This window comes from Musa acuminata, chromosome BXJ1-9 (assembly GCF_036884655.1).
Source record: "Musa acuminata AAA Group cultivar baxijiao chromosome BXJ1-9, Cavendish_Baxijiao_AAA, whole genome shotgun sequence".
Classification (NCBI taxonomy): Eukaryota; Viridiplantae; Streptophyta; class Magnoliopsida; order Zingiberales; family Musaceae; genus Musa; species Musa acuminata.
The window spans coordinates 9030580-9043378 of record NC_088335.1 but is presented as its reverse complement, the minus strand read 5'-3'; the positions used below and the strand labels follow the sequence as shown (position 1 = coordinate 9043378).

General features: G+C 39.4%; 2 protein-coding genes across 2 annotated transcripts; one reads left to right on the top strand and one right to left on the bottom strand.

Annotated features, from left to right (window-relative positions):
• Positions 1-607: 607 nt before the first annotated feature.
• On the bottom strand, positions 608-2032 carry LOC135593048 (mitogen-activated protein kinase kinase 5-like). Its single transcript, XM_065082854.1, has one exon. The coding sequence runs from the start codon at positions 1834-1836 to the stop codon at positions 778-780; it is 1059 nt and encodes a 352-aa protein (XP_064938926.1). The 5' UTR covers positions 1837-2032; the 3' UTR covers positions 608-777.
• Positions 2033-7720: 5688 nt separating this feature from the next.
• Positions 7721-12749, top strand: LOC103997865 (protein ecdysoneless homolog). Its single transcript, XM_009419192.3, has 5 exons — positions 7721-8963; positions 9163-9492; positions 10385-10521; positions 10936-11099; positions 12356-12749. The coding sequence occupies exons 1-5, from the start codon at positions 7786-7788 to the stop codon at positions 12545-12547; spliced, it is 2001 nt and encodes a 666-aa protein (XP_009417467.2). The 5' UTR covers positions 7721-7785; the 3' UTR covers positions 12548-12749.
• The last annotated feature ends 50 nt before the right edge of the window (positions 12750-12799 follow it).

The following is a 12799-nucleotide window of genomic DNA, read 5'->3' as shown; positions in this document are numbered from 1 at the left end:
CCCTGCTCTACCAAAACCATTTCCATCAGAAACATGGAACAGATGCCTCCTTTTGCATCATGGGCAGCAGCATTACACATGCAAAGCTCGCCAGGCCCACTTGCATGCGTCGAACATCTCTCACACACACATCATTTCCGCCAGTGGAATATGGCCATGCATGCCCCTCATCATCAAACTAACCATCACGTGTATCCCACTGGGACTGGGAACCATTGCACGATTCAGCTCCCCGCCCGCCCATCACGTGTCCCCATTAATTGTGGCCACCACCTTTTGATGCACGCCTCTTCCTCGTCGAAGCGATTGCGCCCTCCCACCCACGACATGTGTCGTTCTTGAACCAGTCCTCCTTTCCCTTCCCCCCTTTCTCCGGTGTGCCCACTCATTTATTCTCGGCGACAAGGTGATCCAAGCGGACCGCAACGGCCAAATCCACGCGGCCGGCTATAAAAGGAGAGGAGGAAAGAGCCAGTGCCCCATATCCAAACACATCGGAGTACACATGATGAAGATATCAAAAACAAGAAATAGAACCACCCAGTCTGATCTAAACAGAGCTATGAACTTTTTGGTGTGCAATCCATGTCTTACGAACTCACGATCAAGGAAAAATGTCTGGCTTTAGATTGAAAACAGCATAAAAATCACACCTTTCTCATATCCCAACCGTCAAGGTTGCTCCTTTTGATCTCCAGTCCGATCAAACTGCGAGGACGGTCGGGTAAAAATGGCACCTTTTACATTGCCCACCCGCTTCTTGTATCCCATGTTGGATCATGGGTGGGTGGAGGATGTCAAGGAAGGGTGGTTGTTGGTGATGAACGGGTGCTGGAGGAGCTGCACCGCGGGGAGGCGCCGCGCCGGATCCTTCTGCAGGCAGCAGGAGATGAAGCTCCGGAACTCGCGGGAGGCGGTGGGTGGCGCCTCCGGTGGATCGGCGTAGCAGATGGCGCACATGAGCGATGCCCAATCCCCCTGCCGGCCGATGTTGTCGCCGAAGGGGAAGCGGCCGAGGCAGAACTCGAGGATGCTGAGGCCGAAGCTCCAGATGTCGCCGGCGTAGCCGTCGTAGAGCCCGTGATTGAGATCGGTGTTGATCCGCTCGGGGCTCATGTACGCGATGGTGCCGACGGAGGAGTTGCAGGGGTCCATGGTCTGCGCCAGGATCCGGCTGACGCCGAAGTCGGCGATCTTGACGCGGCCGCCGGAGTCGATGAGGAGGTTGGAGGGCTTGATGTCGCGGTGCACGATCTTCCTGCGGTGGAGATAGGCGAGCCCCGCGAGGACCTGGCGGGCGACGTCGGCGAGGAAGGGCTCGGAGGTGATGCGGCGGCCCTCGAGGGAGCCGCCGTCCATGAACTCGAGCAGGATCTGGATCTCGCCGCCGTCGTCGTACATCGCGTGGCACCGGACCACGAAGGGGTTGTCGGCCGTGCGGAGGATCTCGATCTCACGCAGGATCTGGCGCCGGACGGCGTCCTCGTGGTTGCCGTAGATGACCTTGAGGGCGTAGTGCCGGCCGGTGGTTCGGTGGCGGACCAACCACACGGTGCCGCCGCTGCCGCTGCCAATGCGTCGTACCCGCTCGAGGTCGGACAAGCTCGGCGGCTGGGACGACGATGATGAGGAGGTGGTAGTGAAAGAGGGTGGCCCAATCGATGGTCCCGCCGAAGGGGCGCCCATGGTGGACGGGGCGGACGGCGGTGGGAGGGGGAGGGGAACGGCGATGGCGGGGTCCCTCTGTGGAAGAGGAAGCGTTAGGTCGGGCCGGCGGCGTGCCCGGCTCGAGACGCCGTGCTGACCTGGCCGCAACGGGACCGTCCCGGGTCTCATGGCCGCTTCAAAGTAGGAGGAGGAGGAGGAGGAGGAAAGGAAGCTTTATAGTAACAGAAGAATCATATAGCAAAAGATAGAGGAGGCGGCGGCGGATGATATGAAGCGGGGTGGGGAGATGAGGAGGAAGAGGAGGGGAGGGAATGATTGAGGGGTGGAGAGAGAGAAGAGAGAGAGAGAGAGAGCGAGGTGCGTTGTTATGTCTGCTTTGTTATGGTATTGTATTATTAGGAGGAGAGAATGGGAACCGAAGAGAAGGGCTGTCTTTTTATGATTAAGACGGGGGAGGAGGACAAAAGAAGGGAAGGTTGGGCTTAAAAGGTGATTTAGGTTTCATTAATGAATTGGGGAGATGGTATATTATAAGGATAGGAGAAATATAGGCATCTGGAGAAAGTGAAGGGGAGTCAATACACATGGGTTGAGCTCAACCTATCATAATACATATATATTTTTTATTTTTTTAAATTCAATTTTAAAATTATTTAAGAATAAAATAAAATGGGTCAACCTCATATGCCCCTAAGTTTGTCAAAGTTCGGTAAACTATAGCTAGTCATATTAATATTTATCATGAGTTACTATACGAGAATAATTTTTATGACATTATTGATCATCGAACGAGGGATCGATCGTATCAATCATATGATTTATTGAACCGACGAGTAATGTAAATTAGGTTAATGATGATGTGGGTTCATACGCCTGAATAAGTTTAATCTCTCGGTAAATAATTTCAATATTAATTTATCTATTAATTTTTTAATAAATCAAGAACAAGAACAAAGGAATAGATAGATATATATATATATATATTTATCTATAATAAACATGATTCACATGACAAATAAAAAAAAATCAAAGCATGGTCACCATACTGGTGATTTCTGATAATTTGCATATAAATTAGGAGACAGAATTGACCTTGGAGATGAAGGTCAACCGATCCTCCATAATCCAATCATTAAATGGCCTGTATTCCTTTGCCAAGCATCAATGCACAGTGTTCTTGCTGCTGCATGAAAGGAAGACATCAGAGATAGAACAGTCGGTTCGAATGGATCCAAGAGGAACCTAATGCATCACATTGCAGCTTAGAAGAATCGGGCAAAATGGCACCAAAGTCCATAGAGAAGGCATGCATGTAGAAAATTATCATTCAGATAAATCTTAATAGTAAACCAAAACTATTATTCAGATTTAATTAAAATAAAGATGTCAGAAAACAAACCATGAGAAAGCTTCTCAATGATCTGTCTTATAATTCTTGGTGTCAAAAATCATATATTTCTCCTCCTCAATTGATTTTTTATTATTAATACATTTGATTAGATAGATGATAAAATGATAAAAATCAGTTAAGTCGACACCTACATTTTATCAGTTAAGATTACTATTGATATAAAAAATAATAGAGAAGATATAAAATAGCAATAATAATAACTATATAATTTTTTACCCATCTCAATAGTGATAGAAAATATATTTAACCAATAAAAGATAGTAGTATTTTTTTTTCAAGTTTATTTGCTTAGTCTCACTTTAGATGATTTTTTTTTTGGCTCCCATGAAAAGAAACACTTTTGAGGTACGATGACCATCTCAACAAGTGAGGAAATGAGACTCCAGAGAAAAATACCCAAAATTTTGACTTTTGCCCCTTGTCAGAAGGAAGGATTCTGCCTGATGTCAACGGCCAACAAGCAAACACCATTAATGACTTAGGAGCAACAAAGAGAATTTGGCGTACCGTTGACCGACTCTCTCGCTTTCATCAATAAGTGGTCGGAGTAAATGGTGTTTGATGGATTTTGTGAAATCCAATGAACATTACTGCAACAGTTAGCAAAGGAGCCAAATTTCTGCCTATCTATCTATTATTCACAGAGAATATATATATATATATATATATATATAAACAATCATCTTATTATTCATAATTTGTAGTAAATTTTTATTTTAAAATTTATATTATATAATATTAAATGTTTTTAACCAAGAAAAGAATCATATCTTTTTTAGTAGTATCACTAATGATGGAAAAAGTCTTCTGCATGCATCTCTTAGATCAATTACAAAGTGATAAATTCCTTTAAAAATAAATATAGAATAAAAACACATTAACAACTACTTAAGAATCTCCAAAAAAAATATAAAAAAATTAATATTCACGATATATATTAATAATTAATAATTTAATGATTTAATATGAAATAATAATATTAGAAAAAGAATCATAATTCTTATATAGTAAATATAATCATACATCAGTCATATGTAATACATCTCGATTATATACATAACAATTAGATAATAAACACATATATCTTTGATAATGTACTCTCCTAATATAAGATAAAAGAACATATATCGAACTCTCCTAATATAAGATAAAGTATATCTCTTACCTACTTAAGAATAATTAGTAGTATCACTAATGATGGAAAAAGTCTTCTGCATGCATCTCATCAATTACAAAGTCATAAATTCCTTTAAAAATAAATATAGAATAAAAACACATTAACAACTACTTAAGAATCTCCAAAAAAATATAAAAAAATTAATATTCACGATATATATTAATAATTAATAATTTAATATGAAATAATAATATTAGAAGTACTTAATTAACTAGAACCATAATTGAAATAGCTCAATTAATTTGAACCAAACTTAATTCAATTAGGACATAATGGAATCGACGTTAGATCCTTATACAACTAATCTATAATCATCATAAACTTATCTAATTTAGATTTGATTAATTTTAATTTTATTAAGTGAGCTTGAACATATCAAGTTGGTCTAAGATTACCCTAAACCACCTTAAATCAATTGAACATTTAGTTAACTAATGAGTTTAAACTAATAAATGAAGAGAAAATTAGACTGTTTCATAGCGTTATCCTATACCAAACCAACTCACCCGAGCTTTGGATGGTTCACATGTGCCACATATTATTGTCCCAAATAGTAGGTTGGACTAAGGTTCAATGGATTAGATAGAGGGACAATAATATATCTAATGTCATTTATATAGTTGGACAGACAAAACTTCGTGGGCTAGGTTGAGCTTTATTATTGAACTAGGTCATGCCTCCTCGCACAGTTGGGTCATGTCTAGTCACATGGTTGGGGCATGCCTGACTATATGTGCTATGTTGTGCTTGGCTACATGAGTTGAACAGTATCTGATCACATGAGTTATAAGATACATAGTTACATGGGCTGGGTTATGCTTGACAATATGGCTTAGACTATACTTGATCACATGAGTCGGGTTGGTCATATGAACTAAACTATATACTGTCATATGGGCTAGGTCATGTTTGACCACATGGGCTGAGTTGTACCTGGCTACATGGGTTGGGTTATACTAACCACATGGGCTGGGTTATATCTAATTATATGAGTTTGATCATACCTAAACACAAGTGCTAGGTTATGCTTGACTATATGACATGGGTCATACTTGACCACATAGGCTAGTTTAGTCAATAAACTTAATTAAGGTCAGACCCAAATTTGATCTCTCTTATTAAATTAGATTTTAATATTTTAGAAGTACTTAAAAATATTATAATATAATAATTCACCTCATATTTATTTTTCTTTATAAAATAACTAATTTATATTTAAAACTAATTAAATCATAGAAGTTTACTTATAATTCCTTAAAACATAAATATGTCTAATTAAATAAATTATAACTATTATTAACATTAAATTAATTAATCATTCTAGCATCATAATTCAATAATCATTATTTATTAATTATAAAAGTAAAATATTATTATGTATCATATAAATTATAATAACTCTAATATTAAAGATTTAAAAATATGAATAAAAACTGATAATAAAAGAATAGAGGATCGTATATCTCATACATGATCCTCTCCTTGTGAATCCTCTACCTAATCCTCCCATTACTTGGTGAGAAATAAGGGAGAAAAGTATGAGCTCTTTTCAAAAGGTAAATAATAATTAAATTTTTATTTTTATATTATTTTCACATATAAATGATATAATTATAATATTTATTTCTTATAGTTCAGATACAAAATAAAATTTAAACTATTTACTTTCTAAAAATTATATTATTTTCTTAACCATATTATACAAACAAGGAAGTTAACAATTTAAATAAAATAATATATTATTTATGATAATTTAATTTATGTTAAAGGAGAAAAAAAAAACATCGATGATTACACTTAGTTAACGTCCTAACTTTTAGTTGCCCCCACCTCGTCTTTTTTAATGATGACATTACCCTTGTTAGTCATCTCTCCGTCTAGTATCGTGTGTATTGTTGAATATCGTTGGCTCCAATCTGACGTATCGTGCCACTCCATTATTGTTCTCGAATGTGACATAGGTGGTCGTTGACCCCATCACCCTAACTCCCCTCCCTTATACGCTTCGCCCTCTTCGTCTTTGCTCGCAACATAAGTAGCCAACGATAGAGGTGAAGGTAAATGTGAAGGACGTTATCGGTTAGATGCGGCAAATGAGGAGAGAGTTACGGATTCCAAGATCAATGGGGTCCACTGTGGTAAATGTAGTGCAAAGAGGTGATAATGGCGGGAGGGAAATGCTCTATAAGAAATTTTAAAAACAAATCTCAAAATTAGTAATTTTTAATAAAAATTCACTTATTTTAATTTACAATATTTAATTTTCAAATCTTTGGATTATAGTAAGTTAAGTATCAAATTAATATTTGTTTGATACACATTTGTTATAATTTTATAGGATCATGTATCGAACTCTCCTGACTTTTGACATCCTACTTGCAGAAAACTTATGTTGCTAGATCTATATTTTTACCTTGAACTCCTAGTACGTCGAAAAATCAAAATCTATAAGAAAATACATTAAATTAGCTTCAGACCCCAAACACATTACATTGACTTATCAAATAATCATTATCATGAAGAAGGTGATATTGTATCATCATCTGTTTGCAATGTTAAAGTAAAAGAAAAAAACAAAAACAAAAAAGCAGTGGGAACAAGATGATTCCAGCTGGGGATGATGAGGGCTGCTGGAAAGCTAAAGAGAAGGCAGAGAATCCCATACTCTCTCTCTCTCTCTCTCTCGTCATGCCTTCAGTGGCTGGAACTGATCCATGATGTACCCCAAGGTTGGATTCCACGAACTATGCGTATGCACACGAACTCCTTTCGCCTTTGACGGAAAGGATTAGCTGAAGTTGACCGTAAGCTTGCAGAAGACCCAATAAACCAATCTCGTATCTCAAATCCATTCGATTTGTCGATCAAATTTGAGGATAACACCGCAATCATTCTTCTCCATCCCCCTTTAATTCACTCGGTCTTTCCATTGTTGGTGAAAGAAACCTAAGCAAAAAAGACTCCACATCGGACTTCTTCTAAGCATCAACGTTGACGCAAATGAAAGGGACTCCCCCAAATATTCTCCGGGCGGCTTAGTTAGGCTGTCAAGCTAACCAAGTCCACGTCTGTGGGGGTCCACAGGAAGAGCCATATGACTTGGAAAGCTACATCAGTTTTACTTCAACTTCGTCAGATGATCTAAGGAAAAGAACAGAAGACTGACTCATCTCATGCTATTAAATTTCCCTTACTAATCAAATCTTTGCTCAAAATTTGACACATACATATAGCCCTCTATATATATATATATATATATATATATATATATATATATATATATATATATATATATATATATATATATATATATATATATATATATATATATGCGCGCGAGCGAGAGAGCCTCCATCAATGCAATCAATTATGGAGGCCCAAATTGGGGCCCAATTAAAGGCCTATTAGATCCTTGGGTTTGGGTCGACGATGAGCCCAACCTTCCTTAAACCTTTTACCATCGCGAAGCATCGGGTTTCGTCTCCCGACTTCGCAGACCGCGCGCCTCCCTCTCGCTTTTCTCTGCTCCATGGCGAAGCCCTCCTCGTCCTCGTCCTCCGCCTCCGCCTCCGCTGCATCTCTCTTCCCTCATCGAGCACACCGGATCCCCGAAGACACCGTCTTCTACGCCGTCTACCCCGACCTCCCCGCCGCCCTACCCCCCTCCGAGTCCCTCTCCGTCCTCCGCTCCCTCCACCTCCACCTCGTATCCCTCCTCTCCCCCCTTTGCCGCGACTACATCTGGCAGCACGAGCCCTTCGCCATCTCCATCCCCTCCTCCCTCGACGGCCCTTGCCCTCTCTGCCGCTCGCCCCCCCTCCCCCACCTCCACGGAAAACTCCGCTTCGGCGACGCCCTCGACGACGAGTGGCTCGTCGCTGCCCTCCTCTTCGCCGCTTCCTCCGCCGTGCCCTCCATCACCGCCCGCGCCTGGGACTCCGATGGCGATTTCCTGCTCATCGAGGCCGCCTTCGCCCTACCTCGCTGGCTCGAACCCGACACTGCTGCCAACCGAGTGTTTATCCGGGGCGGCCAGCTGCACATCGTTCCCAAACGGGTCTTCCCGGATACCCCCTCCCTCGAAGACGCCCTCGCATCGGTTCGGAGCGAGGAGGTCGATACCAGAGCCTCCGACAAGGTCCAAGCTGCGATCTTAAGGAAGATTTCCGGGTATCCTGACAAGGCCATGGCCAATATGCAGAGAGTCAGGGTCAGAGTTCCACTGCCAGTGGCGCAGGTCCTGAAGGAGGAGCCTTTCTTGATCTCTCTGGCGGTAGAGGGGTTCTATGACCGAGATGTTGATACCATGAAGCACGCAGCCAGAATGGAGAGGTTTTTGAGGGGCAGCGATGGGGATATCGAGATGGTCAGGGTCTCAGTTCGGATGTCGAGGGCCATGTACGCTCAGCTGGTGCAGCAGAAGTTTCAGGCGCCAACGGGCTACCTGATGCCGTCTAGGGAGGAGGGGCCTGCTGCTTTTATGGAGGCGGAATTGGGCATGAAGATAGCTTGTGGGTTCGAAATGATGTATCAGGAGAGGAGGCAAGCTGGGGAGGAAGGGAAGGGTAGCACTTGGGAAGCTTTCAAGCAGAGTTTGGAAAGTAGTGGGTGCGTCACTGGGCTTCTTCCTGGATCTAAGGAGTACCAGAGGATTATGGATAGTGCATTAGAGTACTATAAGAACAGTTCTCTGTATTCCCGAACAAGGTAAAGCTACATTCTTGTGGTTCTTGAGTTTGATCATTTGAAGATTCAGGTGCTATACTAGCATTGTCATGTTCTTATCCAAGTTATATAGGCTCAGACCTCTTGTGAAGCTATTATATGGAAAATTATCTGATTTGTATAGTATTGCAAAAATCATTAGTTTTGTTTGAGTTTTGTAATGGAACTTTACATTTTGTAGGGAGGTTCTGAATGCTCCTGTTCGACGGATAGATGAAATACTCTCCATGTCCTATTCTGTCCGTGGCTTCAAGGGCATTGAGCTTCCTCCTAATGATGATGATTCCTGGATGTATGATGGGGAAGAGGAGTTGAACACTGCTATTATGGAGAGACAGAAAGAAATGGAAGACTACGAAGCTGAAAGGAAGCAGAGGAAGCAGCAGAAGAGCACTGGAAAGGCTTCTAGCTCACTACCTGATGATTTCAATCTTAAAGATATAACAGAAACTATGCAAGCATTTGTCCAAAAGCTCTCGAGTTTTGAAGGGGCAGAGGTTCCTGAGAACAGGTTCTTGTCTGTGATAGCCAGTTTTATCACGTGAACTTTATCACTTGTTCTGCAAAATATGCTTGTCAAGTTTGATTCTTTGCTCTCCTTTAATGAATCTTAGTTAAACTATATAGTGAAAAAAAATTATATGTTGTCTTTGTACTGAGTAGAAGCTAAATGATGCTGTTGGGTGAAGAGTAATCTTTGGCCATCTTAACCAGATCATCATGCTTTCATTGGAGGGCACAATTTGTTTTGGTACATTAGCAGAAGGGAGAAGGGATGATGGTTTTTGCAATGATGTGCTACTGACTCTGTTGGAAGTGTACCATGGTGATAAAAAGATGAAAGGGATTAGGCACATTTATAGGTAGGAGAAGAAGAAAGGATGAGGTTATTAGTCATTGGTCTGGGCAGTTGCTTATGGTTGTAAAACCTGGGCAGAAAAATCAAAGAGAGGAAGCAAGAAATGACCAAAATTAACTTAAAGGCTATTTAATCATAGATATTTCTTGTATTTGATGTACAATTTTTGTCCACTCTTATGAGGAGGAGCCTTTTTGTCATGGTAAGGTTGCTTTTTTGGAATGTGAATGACTGGGGGTTTTAGTCACTGACACAACTACTTCAATACTTGTAGGGTTAATGGTGCATGTTTTAACTTGGTCTACCCTGCATTGTTGGCATGACTTTTTTGAAGTTCCTGAAAATCTAAATTGGACAAACACATGCCCACAAATCTTGTCCTTAGGGTAAATTCCATGTGCAATGATATCTGAAGTCTATTTATTTTTATTTTGTGGAATTGGGTATTTATGAACATATTGTTGGGTACTTCAGTTTTCCAACACTTACTGATGAGTCTTTAGTTAATGACTTGCCATCTGATCTAACTTGTTGACTAAAACAGGAATTCAAAGTCAGTGGAACTTGATGCTGATCAATTCATGAAAGCTATGGAATCAGTGTTAGGGGAGGTCTCATGTGAAGGAGTTGGATCAGATGAGGATCTTGAAGGACATACCTCATCATCGGATATGGAATTTGGTATTTTTACCTATTATTTGTAATAAATCAAAATTCATGCCTTGTTTGTCATCTCCTTTGATTCTTCTCTGGGAAAAGCTCTAGCGTAGAATCAAAGAGCATGGTTTTCAAGATTAGCACTGTTAGCATATGGAGGTGTCAATCTCTATTCATTTTTTGTTGCTGTGTAGTCAAGTTAAAGAAAACAAAAGAAATAAAAAGAAGAAACATAAGAAAAACAAGGCAGTATCATTTTAGTGGAAGCCCTGACAGTGATTTTGGGAATGGGCGAGGTGATTGTTTAAGGCTACCTATTCTGAGACATTAATTGCTTATCATGTTCACTTTTCTTAGTTTGTAATGTATTCTCACAACTCATTTTCAGTGGCTATTTTGAAAAGAGCAGTACTCTTATTTAAGCTTTGTTTGTTGCAGATGATTCTGAATATGAAGGTGATCTTGCAGAAGAACTGGAAGACGACAACTCAGAGGAAGGTTTCATGCAGTTGTATTCTGATACTTTAAACGAAGAACTTAATGCAACTATTCTGAAGAAAAGCTTCATTCGTGCACACCAGCAGTCCAACAATGTCACTGAGGTAATATTTGATTCTGTTTCTTAATTTTTTTTTCAGTTATTTTTCTTTTTCTGCTGAATTTTCAATTAAATGACATGTATTCATTGCATACTTTTTTATCTTTCTTCCGTTAATTGATATTATTTGAAAATTGAAATACATATTGCTAGCACGAATTATTTGAAAATTGGAATCTACTGTATTCCGTTGTCAGTATTTTTTTAGTGTTGTTGCCATCTTTTTGTATTTATGTTGTAGCTTTGGCATACATATTGCTAGCATGAAACCTGTGCAATGCCCTAATTAATGTATTTGGTCTTGTCATTGCTTGGAGATGGATTAGTAAATTTTATTGATTTTAATATGGTTGAACATCTGGCAATCCTCAATTGGTAAAATCAAATGATACTTACATATTCAAATTTAAAATTATGTTGAAATTAATGACAAAAGATCTATTGGAACTTGAGTGTGAAATAATCATCAAACCTTAATATTTCTTTACAGATTATTGAGGAGCAAAAGTGAATTTTCTTCGATGATAATCTACTCCATTTTTATTTACTCTATTGAAATTCTCTAGGTCCATTTATTCAGTGTTGATAGTTATCCTCAGTTGTTGGAACTTCCAATGATATTTCCTCATTATCTGAAACAACAATGTATGAAATTGTTTTGAATAATGGGAGAATGCTCCTAATTCCTAAGCATTCCATTATGATGAAGTAAGATGAAAGAGAAGAAGATACAAAATAGAATGAGATACAAGAAAAGAGAGAGAGAAGATATACGGGGAAGCTTTTCAATAGGACTATCTAGGAGCCTCAAATAAACAATTGAACTTTGTTTTTGAATATTTAAAGTAATGATCAAACATTAGAACGAGAACCTTGGTTAGAAATTTTGAATCTTACGGCATTCTACCTAAACATCTGTCTTTTAAAAATATAAATATTAGTAAGTGACTCCTCAATCAAATATCAACCAACCAGAGGATTGATTAAAAAACCTTTACACATTAGTATGCAAAAGCTAATTCTGGAGAGGAAAACAATGATTTCTTGCAAAAATGAGCTGTAGCTGATAATATGGGAGAACCGGTCGAAATAACTATAAGTTTGAGCACTACTGGGGAAGCTAACTCTGATATTTTGAGTTAGGTCAAGTTTTTGAGCACTAAGCAAATGCTTATGGGCTTTTTACTAGAAGGTTAAGTTTCCCTGGAGTTTTTCTCAATTGATTTTTGTTATACTAATTTGCAATATGGCATTATCCAGGAACCATCAAATGCTACAACATCCAATGCTGCAAATGATATGAACGAGGAGTTAACCCCTGTTGATGTGGATGTCAACCTCGTTAAAAGTCTTCTTGATTCATTTTCTTCTCAACAAGGCCTTCCAGGTCCAACTTCGAATCTGCTTGGACTCATGGGAGTAAAAGTCCCTCCTGATACAAAGAAGCCATAGTTCATTCCCATGGGGATGTACATTGGTGCTGCTACTGAAGTGTTGTACCATCTGATTATTGAAAACTGGTGGATAGGCAAGTTAATTTTCCCTCAAGGGAATGTTCTATTTTCATGATTGTATATATTTCACCTTTCTTCCTCCTGTCGGGATTATACATGCTAAGTTCTTTGTTCTGAGTCAGCATAGCTTTTTTCTTTCACATGCAGGCAAGCAGCTATGATTGAGCAAAAAAGATTATATATATATATA